General features: G+C 38.5%; 1 protein-coding gene across 10 annotated transcripts in view; it reads left to right on the top strand.

Annotated features, from left to right (window-relative positions):
* The window catches only part of Enah (ENAH actin regulator), a 107976-nt gene extending 88996 nt beyond the window's left edge, over positions 1-18980 (top strand). For 5 of the 10 annotated variants that reach the window (XM_041635490.1, XM_041635484.1, XM_041635488.1 and 2 more), the window contains 9 exons: positions 1154-1455; positions 2232-2377; positions 2522-2579; positions 3341-3389; positions 7379-7445; positions 9244-9306; positions 12976-13054; positions 15435-15492; positions 16039-18980. In XM_041635490.1, coding sequence (XP_041491424.1) covers positions 1154-1455; positions 2232-2377; positions 2522-2579; positions 3341-3389; positions 7379-7445; positions 9244-9306; positions 12976-13054; positions 15435-15492; positions 16039-16076 — 860 coding nt within the window. In that variant the 3' untranslated portion in view covers positions 16077-18980. The remainder of the gene's footprint in view (positions 1-1153; positions 1456-2231; positions 2378-2521; positions 2580-3340; positions 3390-7378; positions 7446-9243; positions 9307-12975; positions 13055-15434; positions 15493-16038) is intronic. The other 5 variants (XM_041635491.1, XM_041635486.1, XM_041635485.1 and 2 more) reach the window with 1 other exon arrangement.
* Positions 18981-24465: the final 5485 nt, after the last annotated feature.

Here is a 24465-nt window from a genome sequence, read left to right as displayed (position 1 = left end):
GATTGCAAGTAGTGGTATAAGGGCAAACAGAGAGGGTCCTTAAAGGTTTGTCCCAAACACAAGCTGTGCTGCATGACAGCAAGGAAGGGACCTTAGAGCTGTAAGTGTGGAGGATGTACATAAAGTTCCCCGGTTCTGTAAGAGGAAACATTATGACCCTGCTTTTTGTTGTTGTTTATATAAGTATACAATGTAGTGAGGATGCCAAAAACAACTTCATGCTTAAAAACAATGTTACAATCTAGATTTAAAAATAACTTCCTTTGCTGGGCAGTGGTGGCGCAAGCCTTTAATCCCAGCACTCGGGAGGCAGAGGCAGGCGGATCTCTGTGAGTTCGAGACCAGCCTGGTCTACAGAGCTAGTTCCAGGACAGGCTCCAAAGCCACAGAGAAACCCTGTCTCGAAAAACCAAAAAAAAAAAAAAACTCCCTTTGTTAAACACGACCTTTTTTATGATATTTCATCAGATTTTACTAAAAGGTGGCTCAAATTAGAATATGCGTAATTTACTATCTGATTGACATCTGATCAGAAGGCACATGCAGCCTGACAATGCTAACTGTCCTGCTGTGACTCAGAGCTCAATCTGCAGGATAGGACAGCTTACCTCCAGCCTTTCATTTCTGTTTGTATGCCTGTTCAAGCCTCAGAAGTGACAACTCCTACCCAGTGTGCAAACTCAGTTCCTTCTTTACAAAAACAAAAATTAACCTTTTAAGCCTTACCGGTAAATAAATACCTTTTTGTTATCATAGTCAAGTATATTATCTTAGCATCTAAGGTTTTACATGGATTATCTTGGGTCTGTTATCTTGGGCAGTACTAATTGCGTGGGCGTGCGCACGTGTGTGTATGTGTGTATGTAACATTGCATATCTCTCTAATAAGCATTTATTTTCAACTCCCTTGAGGGGGTCTCATTGCTTCTGTTACTAAAGGTCAAATATTAAATGGTTGTGTAAATACTTTGGCTTTCAAATCATACCTTTTGTTAAACTAGTCTAGATTTTAAGTATAATGATAAATTAATCTCTTATATACAGTGTCTGAGTCAACTTACTTTAGAATGTCATTCTATATATTTTCCCTTGTAAAATACAATGATATATTAGCTCTGTTGTTGATGATTGTCTTAACTTTTCTTCCTCTCAGGCCTTGTCTTGGGACCACCTGCACCTCCACCACCTCCACCCCTCCCACCTGGCCCTAACCACACCTCAGCACTCCCTCCTCCCCCTGGACCTCCTCCACCACCTCCACTTCCATCCACTGGGCCTCCTCCACCGCCTCCCCCACCCCCTCTTCCTAACCAAGTTCCTCCCCCTCCTCCCCCACCTCCTGCCCCTCCCCTCCCTGCATCTGGATTTTTCTCTGGATCTATGTCAGAAGACAATCGCCCTTTAACTGGACTTGCAGCTGCAATTGCAGGAGCAAAACTTAGGAAAGTGTCTCGGGTAAATTACCAAATTACTGAACTTTTAAATGTGTGTCTTGTTTCTAAATGTCTAAAAACGTGAAATTACTGTATTATGCTGGTGTAGACCCTGTTATTAAAAACCAACATAATTTAAAATTTTAGAAAAGGTGTAAGGGTAGTATAAAGAGTGTGACCTCATCATCTCTATATTCACTAGTTGACTTTTAACCACTATTTGCCTCTTCTTTTCTCTGCGTATATCACCTTTATCACACAGTTTCTAATCTGAATGATTTGAGAGTAAGTCAGAAACACCATGTTCTTATTTTTCTATCTCAGTGTAAATTTGAAGGGAGGGTAGCTAATAATTTTTATGGCATTTTTTCTAGTTTAAGATCATTTGTTAAATTTAAATATAATGTCTCTTATTTTAATCTGTGACAATTCCTCAATCTTTATTACCCTTTAAAAACACTAACTTTTTTTTCTATAATTACCTGAGTTTGATTTATCATATTTCTTCCTCTGTTGGATTCAGATTATGTATTTGGGATGAGGAAAAAATTACCATTAGGATTGTGTCTTTTTCAGTGCATCATTTGGAAAATCAGTACTGTTTTTCCCCATTATTGGTGGTCTTAACTTTATAGAATTCCTATTAACATATAAAGTCAGTGTTACTCACTATTGGTTCTTCAAATTTAAAAAAAAATGTACTTTTTTAAATCAATAATGATGTGTTCCTCTGTTTTGAATGTATTAATAAGCATTATTATCTACATAGGAAATTATTCTGTGTGTGTTCTCATTAAGGTGGAGGATGGCTCTTTCCCAAGTGGAGGGGGTACTGTAGGTGTGAACTTGGCCTCATCCAAAGGAGATGCTGGTCGTGGGAATGGACCCCTTCCTCTAGGGGGGAGTGGCTTAATGGAAGAGATGAGTGCCCTGCTGGCCAGGAGGTGAGATTTTATTGTAGTGGGTATGTCCAGAATCAAAAACACTTTGATAATTTTGTCCTCTTCCCTCTTAGAACAAGAGTAGTTAGGCAGGCAGGCAGACAAAGATAGGTGATATAAAAATTTTTAATCAATTTGCCTTTCCAGGAGAAGAATTGCTGAAAAGGGGTCAACAATAGAAACAGAACAAAAAGAAGACAGAAGTGTAAGTGAATATAAAATCTCTGTGCCTTCAGGTGTAGAGCTCAAGCCTAGCTCATTAAAGACTCATATAATCTAAACTTAATTCTTTTGAGCTTATTTGCTTATTTTATTTATAACTGTACAAGTATTAAAATGGCTTGAGTGTTATGTATAAAATTTTAATCTCATTCTTGGTGAATTGAGTTGAATATGAAGAGTTGTGGGAAAAGTACTGAAGTTCAAATGTCTAAAGTTAATTCTGTTCTTATACCCACCATTATATGAGCGAATGGATTCTTGCAAGTTTTCTAATCCGTTAGGCTCCTCAATTTCTTTGTGTTAATGTAAGATTAGATCAGCAGTTTATGCATCACCCTTAGGAGCCCTGGGTTTATTAGCTGTGCCCCCTAGGATTGTACCTTCATATCCTATTCCACATTTCAGCTGGGTGAGCATCTCCAGCCTGTTCTGTATGTGCCATTCAACACAGCCATGATTGTTTTCTCTGTGCCGTCTGGCCTCCTTTCATAACACTTCTCAAATCCACCTCGTGTCCGGTTCCTAGCGTTGGCTAGAGCAGGCTCTCAGAGCTTAGCAAAGAAGGAGCTTTGTGAAGACAGTAGAGGGAAGACTGAAAGGAAGAGAGGGAAGCAGCGTAAGCCAGAATGGAAGGAAAACGAGGTAGATGGCAGAGAGGACATGGGAGGAGAGTTTGGAAACCTAGCTGCAGAGACTAGTGTTTCTGGTGATGTGATCTTCATGTGACTGTTTCTGTATATTTAGGAAGATTCAGAACCTATAACTTCCAAGGCCTCTACAACAAGTACACCTGGTAAGTTCAGCAGAAATTTCCCTAAACACTAGTACTGTCCAAGTAAAAAGTCTCTTTCCCCATGTTTGGACTGACCAATTGACTACTTGCTCATCAATAATGTTAAAGTGCCTTCTGTGCATTTGAAGGCTTTGATCTTTTTTTCTGCCTTTTGTGATTTCAGGAGTTAATGCTTTTCTTCCCGAAACTGAAATCTGTTAAATTCAACATTTTGCTACTGTTATATTGGCAAATACCTTAATATACATGTTCATGTGTGTGTTTATAGACTGAGATTATTCATTACAGTTTTAAAAGAAGAAATGAAATGCACATGTTAGCATATTTCAGAACATTCTCAGTTGAGGAAACAAACTCTCCCCTTTTCTTTTCCCCCTCCGAGACAGGGCTTCTCTGTAGCTTTGGCGACCAGACTAGCCTTGACCTCATAGAGCCTCCCAAGTGCTGGGATTAAAGACATGCGCCACCACTGCCAGGCTCAAACTCTCCGTTTCTATGCAGCCATTGACTGCTAGTAGCTCTTTGTCTAGGGGTTGTGTCACATGGAATGTCCCATGTCTGTTTTGACGTGTCAACTGATGTTGTTGTGCTAGTCTTGTTCAAGCAGCCATGTTGTTGAGATATCCTGGCTAGAGCTTCCCTGTCATGTCGACACATGCATTCGCCTGGTCCTCTGACTCTTCTTAGAAGCTTCTCATCTTCTCATCTGTGATTTTCCTGAGCTTTAGGTATAGGAGTTATATAGCAGATTATTATCTGGGTTTGGCACCAAACAAGCCAGTCACTCTGCATAGTTGTGGATCCTTGTTACAGTCTCCATCTTTTGGGGGGAAAAAAGGTGACAGCTATATTTACCTGTAGCTATAAAGAATAATAGTATATAGTTAGAAATGATATTGGTTTAGGAAAATGACAGTAGTGCTGGTTTTCCTCTCAGGACATTTTCCCACTCTAAAAAAAATATCTTTTTGAAGTTGGCTATTTCTATCATTAACATTGTGACCCCATGAACTAATTTTCCACAATGCATCTTGGTTTTTCTCTAAATGGACTTGGTACATTATTTTTATAAAAAAAATCCAACTGTTTTTAACCCACACATATGAAATCAGGAATTCATTTAGAAAAGTTTAGAGCTTCTTTTTCATTTGTTTAATTCAATTCTTAAGATTGGCATTGTAGCCAGGCGGTGGTGGCACACACCTTTAATCACACCACTTGGAAAGCAGAGGCAAGTGGATTTTTGTGAGTTCGAGGTCAACTTGGTCTACAAATCAAGTTCCAGGACAGCCAGAGCTACACAGAGAAACTCTTTCTCAAAAAACAACAACAAAAAGACATCACATTAAAACATTTAATGAGCCAAAAATGGGTGAGAGATTTAAAAACACTCTTGGCTTTCCAACATCAGGTTTCTCTGTAGCTTTGGAGCTTGTTCTGGAACTCGCTCTGTAGACCAGACTGGCCTCAAATTCACAGAGACCCACCTGCCCCCTGACTTCTCAGTGGCGGCCTGCGCCACCACTGCCTGGCAATATTTAAAGCCTCTTAAGCACAAAATCTCATGAAATGTTAAATGCAACTGTGTCAGCTGTGTCAGAGGGAATGACATATCAAGTCACCTGGGCTATCTTTGGCGAGAATGCTGTTTCCTTCTGTATGTAGAGTGTTTAGCTAGCTGAAACTAGCACATTAACATATATGAACAGAGGTGTGGTGTTAAAGTTGAGTAAGAGAAAACTAAGAAATGACAAGTTGACTTACCAGAGATTGTTGGGGAAAAGAAAATGTTTAAAAAGACCTGGTTCAATTTCCAGCACCCACGTGGCAGCTCATAACTGTCGGCAACTCTAGTTTCAGGGGATCTGACACCTTTACACCAGTGCACATAAAATAAAATTGAAAAGACTGTTAGGGAAAGATAATAGATTCGGATTTTGTCTTGCAAATATTTGTGTTGATGCGTAAGTCAGTAAAACTCTTTGGGAGCCCTTTAAGTTGGCTTTTGTCAGCCTTGTCATTGTGGAGCTGGGGAAGACTGAGTTAAGAAAACCAGTTGGGGGCTGGAGAGATGGCTCAGCGGTTAAGAGCATTGACTGCTCTTCCAAGGGTCCTGAGTTCAATTCCCAGCAACCACATGGTGGCTCACAACCATCTGTAATGAGGTCTGCTGCCCTCTTCTGGCCTGCAGGCATACACGCAGACAGAATATTGTATACATAGTAAATAAATAAATGTTTATTATTTATTTATTTATTTATTTATTTGATTTTTCGAGACAGGGTTTCTCCATAGCTTTTGGTTCCTGTCCTGGAACTAGCTCTTGTAGACCAGGCTGGCCTCGAACTCACAGAGATCCGCCTGCCTCTGCCTCCCGAGTGCTGGGATTAAAGGCGTGCGCCACCACCGCCCGGCAATAAATGTTTTTTAAAAAACGAAAACCAGTTGGGAAATCTGCTGGAGCCAGTGGAGTAGCTGGGGAGGTGACACACTTTTAATTCCAACACTCTGGAAGCAGAGGCAGACAGATCTCTGAATTCAAGGCCAGTTTGGTCTGCACAGCAAGTTCCAGGACAGCCAGGATTGTTACACAGAGAAACCCCTTTAAAAAAAAAAAAAAGTTTAACTGGGTAAACTCTTACCTGTAATATCAGCATTTAGTAGACTTGAGACAACAGGATTGCCACAAATTTGAGTCCAGCCTGGATTATATATACAATTCTAGATTACCTTGAATTACAGTGTGAGACTGTCTTAAAAAAAAAAACAAACAGACAAACAAAAAAGAGATTAATAAATTCTCCCTCCTCTTCTGTTGAGGTAGTGTTAGCACTCCATCTACCAGCAGTTACTTTCATCCTTCCACCTGCGTCGTCTCTGATAAGTGTCTCGGTGGCTCTTCCCCTCCCTTCCTGCTCTGTCTTCCATCCTCTGTTACCTGGGTTAGTGTGTTGGATGTAGTTCTTTTTTTTTTTTTTAAATATCTTTGGGATTCATATATATATATATATATATATATATATATATATATATATATTATGTATACAATATTCTGTCTGTGTGTATGCCTGAAGGCCAGAAGAGGGCACCAGACCCCATTACAGATGGTTGTGAGCCACCATATGGTTGCTGGGAATTGAACTCAGGACCTTTGGAAGAGGAGGCAATGCTCTTAACCACTGAGCCATCTCTCCAGCCCTTGGATGTAGTTCTTATTCCATCATCTTGGCTTCCTGGTTTGTTGATGTTCCCTTACTAACTGCTGACTGACAGAGTGCCTTAGCACTCTTTATAAGAGTCCCTTATAAAGGAAGAATTAAATATTGACCAAGTAAAGGAAAATCAATGGCAACTTTTAGGGTCTTCCCTAGGTGCCTTTAACAGTTCAGAGCCCAAAGCAGGCATCAAGGGAGTTTTAATTTAGTTTTGCATACAGTTCAAAGAGACTTTAAAGCTTTCTTCTGAGTACAGAAGCCACTGAGGGGAAACATTAGAAAATATATCACAGATTGAACATTTTATTTACTATTGGACAAAAAGTTTAGTACATTTGAATTTATTGGATTCTAGTGTAAATTGTGTTGATTAGTAAAAGGCCACTATCATTTGGATTACTTATGTTATTACTGCTATCATTTGGATTATTTAGATTTTATAATAGAAAGGGTTTCAAGGAAACTTTTAATTTCTTCTCATTTTTTTGTTTTGATTTGATTTTAGTTTTTTGGACAAGGTCTTACTCCTTGGAACTCACTGTGAAGACCAGGCTAGCCTCAAACTCAGAGCTCTTTCTGTCTCTACCTCCTGAATTTCCATTTTAAGTTCTAAAAACCATAAAATTTAGAGTCCTTTGTGTTCAGAATTTATATTTGGTGTATGTATTATTACTGTGTCCATAGAATGATAGTTCTTTTGTGTCTTGTTTTGCAATGATTCTAGAAGGATCTGAGGTGTATTCGTTTAATAACACTTGTTTCTTATTTTTGAAGAACCAGCTAGAAAACCTTGGGAGAGAACAAACACAATGAATGGCAGTAAGTCACCTGTCATCTCCAGGTATTGATCTTTTTCTAAGATTTATATTACATGCTTGTCTACAAAGAAGTTAATACATTTTTATCATAGAAAACTTTTGGTTGTACAAAGGAAAACATAAAGGCACCTATGATGCATATATTGAACAACCACTAAATTTATATTTTTGCTACTCCTGATTATCTGATAAATTCTGCTGACATGTTTGTTAATCAGATTTATTGATATTTTAGGATAGTTTATCCCTTTTAACTTGTTTTTTTAATTCAAATTAAAAGAGAAAAACAGTGTAGCAAATATTAAAATGCAACTACCACCCAAACTTAACAGTTACATGTCTTATGTCTTTGCATCCATATTTTTGCCTATTAATAGTTTGAAAGAAACTTGCAAGTAAGTGATGTTTTAACCTAAATCCTTTGACAGTCTCTCAAAGAACCCAGGACATCTCCACATAACCAAAATAGAATTACTGCCCCCACAGCAATTAAACGTTGAACGGTAATGGAAATCTGATATAGCATTGACCAATAATGCCCCATCAGTCTCTATATAGTTTTTAAAATACAGTACCAATTTGTTGTATCTCTTCAGAACTTCTAACTGTGGCCTGGAGAAGTGGCTCAGTGGTTGCTCTACTGAACCCAGGTTCAAGTCCTAGCACCCACATGGTAGCTTCCTGGGGATCCAATGTTGTTTTCTGGCTTGTGAAGGCACTGTAGTCACATGTAGACATATGTATAGGCAAAATACCCATTTGCGTATAATTTAAAATTCTATAATTTAGGTGTGGTGGTACAAACTTTTTAATCTCAACATTCATGATGCAGAGGCAAGTAGATCTCTTAGTTTAAGGCCAATCTGGACTACATAGTAAGTTCTGGGCCAGGCAAAACTACATAGTTACATAGTAAGATCCTGTTTCAAAAAACCAAATCAATCAATAAATAATAAATTTTTCAAAAATATTACAACCAAACATTTTTAATTATAGTCAAGTTAGAGAAGATAGGCTTGTTCTCTCTCTCTCTCTCTTTCTCTCTCTCGCTCTCTCTCGCACGCACGCACACACACACAAAGATAATATTCAGACTGGGGATATAGCTTAGTTGTCAGAATGCTTACCTGATATGCACAAAGGCCTGAGTTCAGTGTCCAACACTGCATGAACTGGACATGGTAGCATATGCCTATAATCCCAGTACTGAGGTACAGGGGTTGGGGATGAGACAGAAGAAAGGTCAAGGTCATCCTCATCTACTTAAATTTGAGGCCAGCCGGGCCTACATGAAATCCTGTCTCCAAAGACAAAGAAAGGAAAGATAGTGTCCATAAACAGTACTTACTTATTGCTGTGCGTTAACTGTAGGCAAGAGTGTGGCGGTAAGAATACACTGAGATGAATGATCGCTAATATTGAAATGTCATGGTTTTCATTGAAAATCTACTGGGTTTGCATTTGATGGGAGAAAATGTTCTGTACATGCCCAGGAACAGTTAGTTTTGCATACATTAAGCTACAGATATTTTTTAGTCTATTGCTTTGATACTCACAGAATAGAGCTGTCTTTGCTTACGTTTTGATCCTTGGGAAGTAGATGGCTGCAGCCTACAAAAGTGGCCTTTGTGTCATATAAATTAGTATCAAAGTACCCTTTTTAATTTGGCAAAATAGATATTTTAAGGATAATTTACACCTTTAAGGATAATTTATTTTTGTTTTTCTTGCTATAACTAAAAGCCTATAAATCAGTAGTATCGTGGGAGTTATCTTTTGAAGTTCTACTGTATACCTTTAAATGGTTTTTCCCCTTCATAGACGGGATTCTCCAAGGAAAAATCAGATTGTTTTTGACAACAGGTCCTATGATTCATTACACAGGTATCATCCTGCTGTGACTTTGTGATTTCAGACTTTTCAATAACACGTCCAGGGTAGGGCTGAGCTTTTTCTACCTGGATTGGTAATCACCACAAGGGAGACTTTACTATAGTTTGAACATTAAAGTAGAACCCTGCTACCACTCAGTGGTTGGATTTAGACATTTACAAATGATAAAATGAAAAGTCAGATCATCTTACGGTGTTGGCAGCTTGAGCATTTTCCTTTAAAGACTGTTTTCTTCATGATTTTATGACAAGTCTTTAGAGAATGGAATTGAAGGGCCTGTGCTGGTTTGGCTAGAACGCAGGATAGTATTGTAGCCACAGATGAAGTTGCTCGTCAGTATAGTGAAGCAAGCACCTTTAACAGTCTGGCACCCAGCTTCCTGAGCACATTGTTTTTGGATTGCAAACAAACAAACAAACAAACAAAAACCCAATCCTTATAATATTAAATATACAAATCTGGGAGCTGGGCTCAGTGATCATGTCCTTAGCACATGAAATGCTTCAGTATTGAAGTTTGGTCTTCAGCACTATTCTCCACCACCTCCTAAAGGGAAGGGCAGTATAGGGCAATATCAATCTATTTTTCTTAATTGAAAACAGGCAACAATTTTTAAAAGTCTGTAGATGCTTTTTTTTTAGCAATTTGTAGAATATGATAGAAAAGAAAGGTAAATATTGCCGTATAGTTGCTATATAGGCATCTAGGAACATTCTCCTATAGTTAAGGAAAAATACATATTTAAACATCTCATAAACCCTCATGTTTTATTATAAGTTATAACAAAACCCATAATTTAAAAGCAACAGATATAAAGAGGGACATGGTATTAATATGCCTGTAATCTTGGCATTTCCGATACTGAGGCAGAGCTATGAATTAAAGGTATCCTGGACTATATAGTGAGACCTTGTCTCAGATAAATGAATGAATACATAAACAACTAAAATATATGCATTTTATCAGAAGTACAGTAATAGCTGGGCATGATAGTGCACGCCTTTAATCCCAACACTTGGGAGGCAGAGGCAGGTGGATCACTTAAGTTCAAGGCCAGCCTGGTCTACAAAGCGACCTCCAAGACAGTTAGGACTGTTACACAGAGAAACGCTGTCTTGAAAAAAAAAAAAAAAAGAAGAGGGAAAAAAAGAAATACTTTCCATAAATGTTAATATATGCCAGCCAGGTACAGTGGCATATATACCTTTAATCCCAGAACTCTGGAGACAGAGACAGGAAGGTCTTTGTTTAAACCCATCCTGATCTACATAGATCAGTGTTTCTCATCCTGTGGTTCACCACCCCTCTGGGGGTCAAACAGCCCTTTCACAGGGGTCATAGATCAGATATCCTGCATATCATATATTTACAGTATAATTCATAACAGTAGCAAAGTTACAGTTATGAAGAAGCAATAAAAATAATTTTATGGTTGGAGGTCACTACAACATGAGGAACTGTGTTAAAGGATCGCAGCATTAGGAAGATTGAGAATTACTGGCATAGAGAGTTCCGAGACTTGCAGGACTACACAGAGCCTGTCTCAAAAGAAAAGAAATACATTAATATTACATACAGCCATTTTTTAAAATGTGCATCAGGTCTGCTGAACACATGGGTTAAGTAATGCATAAAGAGGATATCTGTCCATTAGTAGTTCTGTAATTTGACTCTAGTTAAATTATTTGCTAAAATTGCTTTTATGCCACTGGAAAGCAAAATATTTGGCATATTTATTTTGTCAACTTTATTTTTCCATAAGTGTTCATATTACAGTCCAGCCTTTTTATTTCTTTCTTTGAGGGAGGCTGTTTTCAACAAAAGGTTTATTAGGAAAATCTGCTAGAACAGAGGAAAACAGTGCATATAACAAAGTCCTCTAAGTCACCTTCCTGCTCCCATACCAGGCCAGGGTAATGTTCCTTCAAAACAAAAGAAGTGGTGATTACTCTTTTCCTTCAGTATGAAAAGTTCCCCCCTTGAGTTAATTCTCGTGGTGGTGGCAGCGGTGGTGGTGGTGGTAGTGGTGGTGGTGGATTGCATGTTAGCATGAATTAAATTTTTTTAAAGTTGCATGTTTGCACAGTTGTTTATTAATTAACATTTTAAACTGTTTAACAAATGCAGATATGTTTGTATACTATAGCATATTTCTCAATTATGTAGATATTGTACCTGTTGGAATTTCAGAAATAGTCATTATCTATCTTAGGAGAAATTTACTAATTGGCCTTCTTAAATGAGAAAGATAGAAAGCAGATTAATTAATAATTTAATTCTGGAAGGCAGTGATAAATAACCTGGGTCTATAAAATGCAGTATACCAACCCTTAAGAATATATACTGTACTTGACTGTACACAGAACACTGGATATTTTGCTATGGGTCTTAGATCTTAAAACTTTAGAATTAAGTAGGGTCTTCAACAAAGAACGATGTGTCTTTATGAGAGGAAAAGCAGTTCTTTATATAAATCTGCAGTACTTAGTAAACAAAATTTCTGCAAGTTACTGTTTAAGCAGATGCCCAATGAGCTAAAATTGGATGTCTTGGTTTTGTTTCATAAAACTTTTTAAGCAATAATACGTTTTGATATTAAAGTAAATTAAGTATTTCATCTCCATAAACAATGCCTTTGGATTTGAAGTGTTACATCTTAAGAATTATGAAATATAACTTTATAGTAAGTTATGTGTGTTGGATTTTTATTCAGATAATTTGCTAATCCTGGTACTCTGCAAAATTGAAATAATGAGATTGACCAATGGTCTGTAGAATGGTTACTGTTCTAAACCAGAAAATGAAGACGTGAGCGACTGAAACTCCAGGTTCCCTCTGAGGAATTTCTCTTTGTTTCTAGGATTGGAGAGGGAACCATGACTGATTTATTTTATGTCGAAACTTATGTTTGAAATATGCCTATTCCATAGGACATTTTACTATGTAAAAATCAAATAAAAGCTAAACTTTTGAAAGTGCAGTTGTAATTGAGAGGTTCTATCTTAGAATTTCTCAGTTTTTTTCCGTTTTCTTTTTAAAACAAAGTAAATTTATGGACTTTATGGCAACATAGTGCCAATTGAATATGAGAGTATGCTTCTAACAGTCATTTTTCAACATTTTTATTTCAGTGCTTAAAAAGGAAGCAAATAAACAAAGAAATTAGGCTTACTAAACAATTTTTCCTATAAACTGAGGCTCAGAACTTATAAACTGATCTATGATAAAATATTTAAGATATTAAAGCTTTCCCTTTATTGATTTGCTTGATATTTAATACATAATATAAAGTTTCAAAAGTACCAAAAATGACTGCATTATATATAAGCCTTGGGAATTTCAACTGGCCACTTTGTCATGTCCATGGTCAACATGCCAAGTGTCACCTGGTCCAAGGGAGTACTATCTTCTATTCTCTTAAAGGAGCATCACTATATTGTCACACTTTTCAACTTTTTTCAGTAGATTAAATTGAGAAAAGTAAAAGACTTTCTGCTTCCTGTTCTAATCAGTCCTACAATTTTCACAGTTGACTTTTTAGTAAAATGTGTTTATGAAATTAAATCTGGCACTGAGGTGGCAATTTTACAGTTAGTTACTTGCAAACTCATTAAATGTTATAAATATAATTTATCTGTACTGGAAATTTCTTTTGTACAGACCCAAGTCTACACCTTCGTCACAGCCCAGTGCCAATGGAGTCCAGACAGAAGGACTCGACTATGACAGACTGAAGCAGGTTGGTACTCAGTGTGCTTCCTTTAACCGTTCTTTTTTAAAGGGGGACAGGGACCTTGCACACATACATTGTATACATGGGAATACTCCAAAAGATTACGCAGTTGCAAATATTTTAGACAAATTAAAGTAGCCATATTCATCCCTTATTGTGCATCTCAATTCTTTTCTGGTTCAGTGAGTTCCCTTTAAGTTCCAGCAGCAGTGAAGGGGACATGGTGTGCTCGTGTAATTTAAAGCTTAGCTGTAAGAACAGTAACAGTGAGCTTCCTCCTTTCTCTTCACATTAGCAAAAATAAACCAAACAAATCTGAACACATTTGATTTTGGCAAGAATATATGGGAAATGAACACTCTTGCATACTTAGGATTCCTTTTTTTCTTTTTTCGAGACAGGGTTTCTCTGTAGTTTGGAGCATACTTAAGATTTCTAAGAAGCAGTTTGGCAAAAGCAAATCTCCAAATCTTCAACTTTTGACTCCATCAGTTTTATTTGAAGTGATTTATAAACATTGATTGGTGCAAAAATAAAGGAATTTTAGCAAATTGATAACCATCAACTTCATTTGTACGTGAAAAGTTTTTTCTTTAATGAACTTTAAGAGATAATTAAAAAATCTCTGAAGTGCACAGTATAATACTCACATAATTTAAGAGAAATCAATTCCTTCCAAAAATAGCTGCTGTTTTCACCTATGAAAATTGTGGTTCTTTTTATTGTTCTTTTAACTTTGAATGTACTTTTTTTTTAAGTACATTGGTGTTTTGCCTGCAGATATATCTGTATGAGGGCATCAGATGTCCTAGAACAGGAGTTACAGACAGCTATGAGCTGCCATGTGGGTGCTGGGAATTGAACCTGAACCTCTGGAATAACAGCCAGTGCTCTTAGCCATTGAGCCATCTCTCCAACCCAAATGTACATTTTTTTTTCTTTTCTCTAGTTTTTAAGACAGACTTTCTCTGTAGCTTTGGAGTCTGGCCTCGGACTCACAGAGATTGCCTGCTTCTGCCTCCTGAGTGCTGGGGTTAAAGGCATCTTTATGTACAATTCTTGATGGAGGCTCAGAGCATCATTTAAATATGTATGTACATCTGTAACGTATATGTACATCCTACTCACACACGAAATACTAGCCACATAAACAGAGAATAGGTGATGCTGGAAAGATGGTTAGTAGGTAGGAGCGTTTACTGCTATTGCAGAGGACCCAGTTCCCTTTTTGAATATCCACATATTCTTAAAATCATACAGTTTCAGAGGATCTGATGCCCTCTTTTGGCCTGTTCGGACATCAGGTACACAGGTGGCACACATGCATGTAGGCAAAATACTCATACATGGAAAAAAATTTTAAAAATCAGTTTAAATAAAAATAAATATTTTACTTAACCTAAATATATTAAAAATGAATTCAATATGTACACAATGTTTTGACGTTTTAATGGAGTGGTTGGTTAAAATTTTTATTTAATGAATTATTTCCTATATCAGAGGCCAGAATGGGGGGTATCAGCTCCCATAGAACTAGAGTTACAAAGGGTTGTGAACAGCCATATGTGTTGAAACCAAACCTGAGTCTTCTGCAAGAGCTGGTCACCACATTATTTTCTTAATATTAAGTCTGAGATCTGATGCTTGGTTTACATTTACAGTCTGTCTCTTTTTAGACTAACTTCATGTTTGGAACTCAGCAGCTATGTATGTCTGGTGCCTGCATTGTTAGGTCCTTGAAATAGGACTTGGCAGCTCTGGTGGTTCCTAAGAGATTGCCATACTTCATATATGGTGACAAATCTGCTCAGAGCTAATTGTCCAGTAACATCTTCCTCGAAACTGATTTATACATCATCACTTCGATGGTGCCAGAGGATTGGGTCTCACAGCTATCTGAATTATACCTCTCTGAATAACAGAACTGGCTGTTTGAGTTCTAGTCTTTCCATTTCATATTAGAAGGAAGAAATATTTAAACAGAATTTACTAAGGCTAGTCCTCTACGAAATAGAATTGAAACTAGAATCAGAAGTCATGGGGTAGACCCTGGAAACAAGTGCTTCCTTGTAAGTAAGTACAAGGGTTTGATCCCTGGACACATATGAACAAGCTGGGCACGTTGGTGTGCAGTATCCTCAGCTAGCCTGACCTACTTGAGTTCCAGGCTGTCAAGAGAGTCTTAGGGGTGTTGGGAGTGTGGTCATCACATGGGCACAGACGGATGACATCCTGGACTTGTAGACTGTCCTCTGGTCGTGCACATACACACAAAAGAACTTAACCTAAATATATTTCGTGATATTTTAAGTTTTGATCTGAACAAGAAACTTCTTAGATGTCATTTCATCTCTTTGTTTCCTGGTGTTTTCTCTTGATACTTCAGGACATTTTAGATGAGATGAGAAAAGAACTGACAAAGCTGAAGGAAGAGCTTATTGATGGTGAGTACCTGGCTCTTCCAGAGGGGCTAGCCGTGACTTAGGTTGTTGGGAAGCTGCTCTCCTCCTAGAATGGGAATTCTTTGTAAAAATGAAAATAAACAGAATTTCTTTCTTTCTTTCTCTGTCTCTGTCTCTGTCTCTCTCTCTCTCTCTCTCTCTCTGTCTCTGTCTCTCTGTCTGTCTCTCTCTCGCTCTGTACCACCCACCCCACCCCACCCCACCCCCCGAGAGAGGGTTTCTCTGTGTAGCTTTGGAGCCTGTCCTGGAACTCTCTCTGTAGACCAAGCTGGTCTTGAACTCACAGAGATAAACATCATTTCTAAGTGTCAAGTTTAGTATTCGGTGGAAAGCAGTCAGGCAGATTTCTCCCTAAGACATTACTCATTGTCTTCTGTATTCAAAGGAGGACCTAGTAAATATAATCACATGTGATTCGCATCTTTGTGGTATTAAAGGTGTATGCAATGAAGATTTAAATCTTGTATCTTTTTATGACAGTTTGAACAGCCTTCTCAGGAGTAAATCATCATCTGTATCTCATTACAGCAATCAGGCAGGAACTGAGCAAGTCGAACACTGCATAGAGAAGCAAACTGAGGAGAGACAGGACTGAATCTGGAGAAAAACAAAACTTCCTACAAACAACTGTTAACACCCCCTACGATTTTTAAGCTGTGAGAAGAAACTGGATACACAGTCAGGAGGGGAAAACGCGCCAACCTCTGAAAACCTTCAGATGCAGCAACTCTGAATCAGCTGCGCCCTCCCAGCGTGCTGCTCTTGTCCTGACCTTTACTGCAGGATGAAGAATTGTGTTTGAGTTCCCAAGCAGTACTAAACCCGGCAGGCAAGAAGTATTTTCATGTCTAGGTGAAACTGCACGTTTTCCACAATCCATTGCTAAAATAAAGAAGAGAAAGGCTTAGGGGGTTTTTAAGAAGGCGCTGATGAAGCATTTAATTTAGCAAGTTCTGCTGTTGCATTGTAAACGTTTCTCTCAGGTTTGTCTTCCTATCATATTTGATATTCCACGAAGAGTTAAGATCATAAAGTATGGAACATATGGAATTGTATGTGCTTTCAAAGGGTGGTATTTATCAGAAAGGACCTACAATGTTTAGTCCCACTTGAGGAATTTTAGAATGATAGGAAGTCTTTCGGGTTAGCCTTCATGCAGTTTTGTAGTTTAAAACAAAATCCGTCCAGAATTTAAAGATTTAGATGCCTTCCTAAATTGTTACAATGCTTTACCAAATCTATGACTTATATATAACAAACAGTGGTCAAATGTAAAACATTCTATTATAGATTTACTGTAGGTTTTCAACCTTTTTTAGACTTATGCATGCGGACATTTTTATAATATAATTACAATCACCACAAAGTTAGCTTTTTTAATTACAGACAATAATGCATGTCACACTAATATGTAGTGGCCTTTTCAAGGCCTAGTCCCAGGGAAAATATTTTGTAGAATATAGGGAAGTGGGAGGATGGGGAGGAATAATTTTTTATTTAAAGTTAATTCTGCACTATCTTTTTTTTCTCAATAATCTGCATGAATTATAATGAGAAACACCTTGTGACTTTAATCGATAAACATGTTAACAAAACCAAGTACTTAATCTTTTACGTCATGTCTTCAGCTGTTTGTATGTTAACCAGCAATGTCAATGGTCTGAAGCATGATTCTGAGCTTCACAGGAGTTATGTCTCGCTGTGGAACTCAAAAGTTTGATCCCTGAATTTAGCAGTTGCTGTCACTAGGTCCCTGCAGTGCTGCAGGTGTTTGGGTACATGCTCCTGACTTTGAAGCTGCTCTTGACCTTTGCTGTGCTAAAATACAGGAAATATCAATGGTGGCAGCAATTAGGGTCACAGAAATTACCAGGTAACGGGAAACCAATGGGGAATTCTGCAGTTTTCTTTTAGTAAAATTGAAGTGAGACTTAGGTGGTAGGAAGGGTCTGATGCTGTTAGGCCCTGATGGTGTGTGTGTGTGTGTGTGTGTGTGTGTGTGTGTGTGAGAGAGAGAGAGAGAGAGAGAGAGAGAGAGAGAGAGAGAGAGAGAGAGAATGTGATGGGGATGTGTTCTACCCCTTTATGATATAATTGGCAAGGTTAAAATAAGGGATAAATCCTATTTGTTGTAATGTTAGCTGCTTTTTGGAAAATCTAGGAAATCAAAAGTTCTCCAGGCTCTCCATCACAATTTATGCTTGAGTTATTAATGTGCCATACTTGCTTTGGAATCTTTTACTAAAAAAGAAAATGGAAGAAATAACCCACTTTCATTTGCTTTCTAGATTTCAGACTTCTCAGTTTTAAAGCAAACTTGGTGATCGTGTGGTTTTCTAAACATTACAGTTCGCACTCAATACAGAGAAGTCGAATGAGGTTTTTTTTTTCCTTTGTAAGAGTTTGTTTCTGTAGAAACTTTACTTTTAGATTAAACTGTGAGGGATGAGCTATCATAGTTCAAATACACAGCTCTTTTTCTACCCATTGTTGTCATGCAGTAATAGTAAAGGCATTAATGATGTGGCAAGCTTATAAATTGTTCTCTACAAGAAATAGGCGTTTCATTTTACTGTTGAACTTGGATTATGCAGCTACTTTAATAATGTAAATGTGTACATCCCTTACAGATCTGATCAAAAATCACTCGATTTGTTGCTGAAGTGAAATAGTCTATAGTAGGTAGAGTACAGGATATAAGTGGTCCAAAGTGAGACAGAGTACTAAAGGCAAATGCTAAGTCCTAAAAGAAACTGGTTTATGCACTAAACGTTTTGTGCCTTGGTCTAATATTTAACACAATGTCTGTGTAAGATGATAAAAAAAAAAAAGAACCAGTGTTGACTCATGCTATATCCTCCATAATATTGCATTATCCCACATGGCTAAATGTATTCCTTCTTAGAAGCTTAATTGGACCATTCTATGCGTTCACTGTCATACATGACAGTCTTGTCATTGTTAGAGATTTCAGTGATTAAAATGGGAAACAGAAGCTTAGGTTATTTTCCCAAAACAGTTCCTTGAAAGCATATGATGATGATGATGATGGGTTTTGCTTTTGTGTGTTGAATGTCTTCAGCTGAGTACAGTTTAGGGACCCTTTCTAGCTACAGGAAGGCACTGCTCTCCTCAACACTGTGATCTGACCTGCGACAACTCCGTACAACACACTTTGTGAATGGCTAGCAAGTCGATAGCGAACTGACTGAATGTACAAACCTTAGTGCTGGTGCTGAGATCTCTGAAGAATAGTCGTCATGATCTCAAAGTCTGTCTAAAGACTTACAGACCTAATGTGTCAATCAGAACTAAAGATGAAACACTGATGAATGTTGAATCCTCATGCTGCAGGTGTGTTTCCTGTTTAGGTTTTTCAGTTCTCTGCTGTTTTTACCATACCTGTTTCATTTAAATTTCCTACACGCTAACTTCATTTGTGCGATTGAAATAAAATTTCAGTATATACATGTTTCTTGTTTGTGACACTTAGAAGACCTTCTGAAGTAATGTGTTAATTCTAAACCAAGTGATACTGGGTGAAAATTAGCACCTAACGAAGCCCAAGGCTTTACTGTTTACAGTTTACACATCATGCCACTGTTCTTTAAGATTTCATCAAAATCAGGAATAGTAAATATCACAAAGGGAATATGTAATGATCTCTCTGCCTTTTATTTTGAAGTAAGTGTTGTGTGTCCTTATATCTTACATTTTCTCAGCACACCTTGACACAGTGTCTTTTATAGTCAAGATGGTGAAATATGTTTTACTCCATTTTTTTGTTCTAGAACATGATCATATATTTCATGATCATATTACACAGCACAGTTCATTTTTGTTCATATAATTTGCAGATTAAAGGTTATTGCCAAGAGATTAACTTTTTAAATGTAGTAGTCTATACTATCTGTAGTGTTTTTCTACATTATATTGATCTCTTTATATTGCCTCCGTGTCTGTAAATCTCAGCATTTTTATCTATTATAAAGTATCAGTTTTGAGTTCCATTTTGAAACTATAATTTCTTCATTAGAAGTACAACAGTCTTGTATTTTTTTTTTCCTTTTACCAGACCCCCGCCTCTATCCCAAGCTGTCCTCTTTCTTTGTGAACTATGTGTTTCTGGCTTTAATCTGTAGCCGTTATGTAGCCAGTGTTGTGAGAATGCTGGCTGATTTTTCCTTGTGTCCTAACTCACATTCCTGCCTTCTCTACATATTAGTCACTTCTCATTCAGAAATGAATTAAGCAGCAGATGGTAAGCTTTTCAGTTTCCCTGACTTAGGCTACCGTCTCCTAAGTTTATCCTCTTTTCAGTGCTGCTATGAAGAACTCATGCTTTTAGGCGCAGGGCCTGTGAAGATGAGCTGCAGGACGTGTAGTTTGTTCATGTGGGCCATGAGACTTGTTTGAGCCCTTTACTATGGTCTCTGATCTTGTGGACATAACTCGCAATCCAGTATTCTGGAGACAGAAACAGGAGGATTTTGAGTTTGAGGTCAGGCTGGACTGCATAGATAGACTTAGTCTAAAACAAAACCATCAAGTCCTATGGGTCATAGCATGAAAATGATGTTGTATAAGACAGTGTAAAGGGAGTGCCTGTCCATTTATCAAGTTGTGAGAAAAAACATTTTCCTAAGACATTTTATTCTAGTTTTCACCTCCAAACTCCAGCCTATTCCTAGTAGTGCCATTTTTATTTTTAATAGAATTGGTATCTGATCATCTACCCAGAACTCTGAGAAATATAAAAGGATCCTAAGAGTTTACTGGAGTTGATACCTCTGATGTTTTGGTAAGAGCCATTTACCCGTTTCTAAGTTCAATGCTTCTTCTGAAGTCAAAACTTGCTGTATTAGCCGGGCGGTGGTGGCGCACGCCTTTAATCCCAGCACTTTAATCCCGGGAGGCAGAAGCAGGCGGATCTCTGTGAGTTCGAGACCAGCCTGGTCTACAAGAGCTAGTTCCAGGACAGGCTCCAAAACCACAGAGAAACCCTGTCTCGAAAAACAAAACAAAACAAAAAAAAAAAAAAAACTTGCTGTATTTTAAGGAGTTTAACTAAACAATTAGTCTGGTCAGTATTTTGTATGAAGACCTTGGAGACAATGTACTTAACAGGAGTTGTTTTTTGTTGAGCATACACCCATTTGACTGAGAGGCTAAAATTTGCAATCTCAAGAAAAGCCATCTATTTATGCCAAATATTCTTGGGGGTAGGGGAACTGTGATAACGGTTTTTCTCTATTGCCAATATCAGAATAGGCTGTGGATTAAATCTCATTCCCTTGTGAATTTTTTGAAGTACCAAGGTTCTCTTTAATGTCTTTGGTATGGGTGAATGCGTACATGGATGTGCAAGTAGAGACCAGTGTTGACCCTTGCCACCCACTTCTTTTGAGACCAGGTCTCTCATTGACCCTTGAGAGCTCAAATTCAGCTAGCCCCAGGGACCCTCCTGTCTCTGCCTCCACGTGCTGACCTTCCTAATTTGTGCCACTGCACCCAGCGTTTTTACATGTGTTCTGGGATCTAACTGTGCTTCCTAAGGAGGCACGTTTTCAGTTTAGCATAGCTTTCTTGCCTTGCTCCTTTTTCCTTTATATTTTAATGTTGGAAAAATGAAACAGTCCAATTTTTAAACTCTTATAGTTGATTAGAAAAGAAAGTTAAATGGTACAATATATTTATGGGATAACAGACAGGTACTTCCCATCAGTCGAGTACTAGTGAATAGTCAACTCATACAAGGAAAACTGAGCTTTTTGGCAAAAATGTAAATTTGAAAATGAAGTATGAACTGTGTTAATTTGTAAAGCAACAGTCACTGAAAGGGTTAAAAGTGACTTGGTCATGGTGACTTAAGATGATAAAAGGAATTTGCTACAGTCATTGATCGTATCCATTGAAATCTAAAGATACAGATGCACATGAGGAGCAGGGGGTTGAGAAATAACGTTTCCCTTCAGTTATAGATGCTTTCTGTTGTATAAACTCACTGAAATGTTAGCACCATGTGTGCCAGGCACCCTATGTCTCCGATGCTTGCTCATTAACATATAGGAGAGAGGAAAACGGAGGCATCCGTTAAGTGTTTGGACTGGAGATCTGTCACTGTACCCCAGTTTGAAGGTTACCAGGTACTCATCACACAGCCTCAGAAGGTTCTGGTGTAGGACCCTAGGATTCCTGGGTAATGGGAGACCTTGATCAGGGTCACAAGCATACCGCTGAGCTCATCACTAAATCCAGCCCTTTCTAAACATAAGTTAACCTGTTGTCATAGAAATTAGAGATGCCCATGTGCTTCATCAAAAAACTATTTGTAAGTGACCATTTATTGTTCCGTAAATCTGCCTTAGTCGTCTCCTTTTGACTCCAGGAAGATTTCTTTAGCAGTAGATAATAGACTCCTTTTCTAAAAAAAAAATTCTCTTAATACAGGCAGTGAATGATATTGCCAGTTGATATGCTGTTAGTGGTGGTTCTTCCAAGTAGGCTTAGAACATATGCACAGGCAGACCAGCCAGTCGGCACAAAGAAACTGGTACCCCAAAGGAAGGACGTGTGCACATATTCTAGCACTGAGATGCAGCTCTGTCGTCGTAGGAATTCACAGTGTGTATGAGGCTCTGAACTAATCCCTGGCACTGAAGAAATCAAAATGTAGTAAATGTGACACAAACCTTGTTCAAGGTATTATCTAAAAATGTCTGAAATTCAACATTCCTTACTTCTATCTACACAGGTTTTTATATGCTTCATATAGTATTAAGCGCTTATATATATATATTTTTTTTATGATTTTCAACTCCTTCTGGGTGAGACATACCAGCATAAGATTGTCATTCCACTGCCGGGTTGGAACCTGGGTGTAGGCATATTTTGGCATTTGATATTTTAACTTGTAGAATTTCCCCACGCGTTTTTACCCTCTAGTCTAAGGTCTGTCTATCTTGAGGTATAATCACAAGCCCTACCCGATGCTAAAGCCACTAGGCTTCCATTGTGTATCAGGAGAACTCAGAACTGAGCTAACTTAGCCCTTCAGAGACTGAGATGCTGCATGGTAGCATCTTTGCACTTTGCCTAGGAGAACGATCTCAGAGAAAGGTAATTGGGAAAAAAACCGTGTTAAAAATTAGTTGCCACTGGGGCGGGGGTGGGGCATTTCCAGGACTTTGCTTCTCCTAAGCTCGTCATGTCGCTTGCTGACAGTGATCCAGGCACATGCGGCCCCTGTGTGGAGTGTAGTACTCTTTCAGGTATGTCCTCTATTTCCACGTTCCTGAGGCAGGCATGGAGTTGGGGTCTTGCGTGCCATATTGCTCGTCTGTAAGGTCCCTTCTACCTCTGAAATTTAGTTGGTTTCTTCATTATTCTGCCCTCTGTAGTTGTGGTTGGTTTGTTATTTGGCTCAAGAAACAGAATTTTTTTTATGCCTATGGATGTTTTCCTGCATGTATGTCTGTGCACCACATATGTGCCTGGTGCCTTTGGAGGACAAAAGAGGGCATCAGATCTTCTGGAACTGGGGTTTTGATGCTGTGAGCCACCCTTTCGATGCTGGGGCTTCTAGAAGGAATAGAAAATGTTGTTAACTGCTGAACCATCTCTCCAACCCTCTGCTCTCTGTTCTTAAAGAGCAGCCTCTAATGTTTAAAAAGACTAGATTATGTTCAGTGAGAAACTTACATCCTGTTTATGAATAAGGAAGTATCAGTAGATGGCTATTTTGAGGTCAGAAGCGTTCTGTTAGGCACTGGTTATTGTTGGTCCATTCTGCATCATTTGTATGCTTCCATAAGATGAAATCCTGGGGACAACTTGGTGGCTTCAGTAGAGGCGTATGCTATCAGAAAGACCAGTGTTTTTTGCTGATGTCATGGGGTGGTTCTCAGACCTGTGCTCTAGTGGGCTGTCAGTGATAGACAGCCCTGGGTGCTGTCTTCATGCTTCATGACCTGCTTCTAAGCTCGCTGACTACTAAGCTGGGGAGGTTAGCAACCTCGCCATCCTTCTTTCCTGGAGAGCATGCACCTCAGCAGTGTTCTTTCTGCTTGTGTCCTGTGTACCATGTCACTGTCAGCTTGAAACAAAGAATGACACCACACTTCCCTCTCTGCTCTTTATTATATGAATCCATTCCTTCTTGGTTTCTTGTTTTTAACTCAGTCTTTACAGTTAAAGGCCAGGCGCCCCTTTGACACTGAGTTTTCTGATCCTTGGCTTGCTCTTCAGGAGAGTCTTGCTGTATGTATTGGCATTCATCTCTCATTGACAGGACTTGTTTTTCATGATGTATGTATGTGGTGGGAAGGATCGAGTTATTCTCATACATGTCAGCAAACCAGGATAGGATTTTCTTAAATTCTATCTCGAGACATCTGTAGTGGGTAGAAAATATCTCTATAATATATGTTTGTAATGGGGGGGGGGGTACTTTTGAAGAAGCCTTTCTACCATCTGTAATCGTAGGCACACACTGAATCTCCAGTGCGCAGACAAAAGGTTACTACTGCATCTGTTCTTTATCCAGAACAGAACTCAGACAGTTGCCTGGGGGTTCCATCTAGAAACTCTCAGGGTTTGACCCGTGGGAGAAGATCCAGATCCTCTGCCTGATGCAAACCTGGTGAGCCTCTGGGAGTCAGTGAGGAGGCCCAGGTGTAGCGTGTAAGCCATTCCTAGCATTGGTTTTTCTTTTTTAGGAGTTAGGGAGTCAGTGATGCCCCTTCCTGGCTAAAGAACCAGATTTAGATCCTTACATGCATTTTTCTTCTCAGACCTCAAGTTGATAAACCAAAAACATACACTAGAATAGCACAATGGTTGAAAGTTTAGGGACAGTCTTAGAATTGAGGTGGATAGTCAGAACCTGTGCCCTTACTTAGAGAATATCCTGGACTTGTCTCATGTCATCTTCCTTCAGCGCTGCCCAGAATTGTT

The sequence above is a fragment of the Microtus oregoni genome, unplaced genomic scaffold, assembly GCF_018167655.1.
Source record: "Microtus oregoni isolate MIOR12 unplaced genomic scaffold, Mior012 000047F_ref0000412, whole genome shotgun sequence".
NCBI lineage: Eukaryota > Metazoa > Chordata > Mammalia > Rodentia > Cricetidae > Microtus > Microtus oregoni.
The sequence above is the reverse complement of the archived record's forward strand: the minus strand, read 5'-3'. Positions and strand labels throughout refer to the sequence as shown.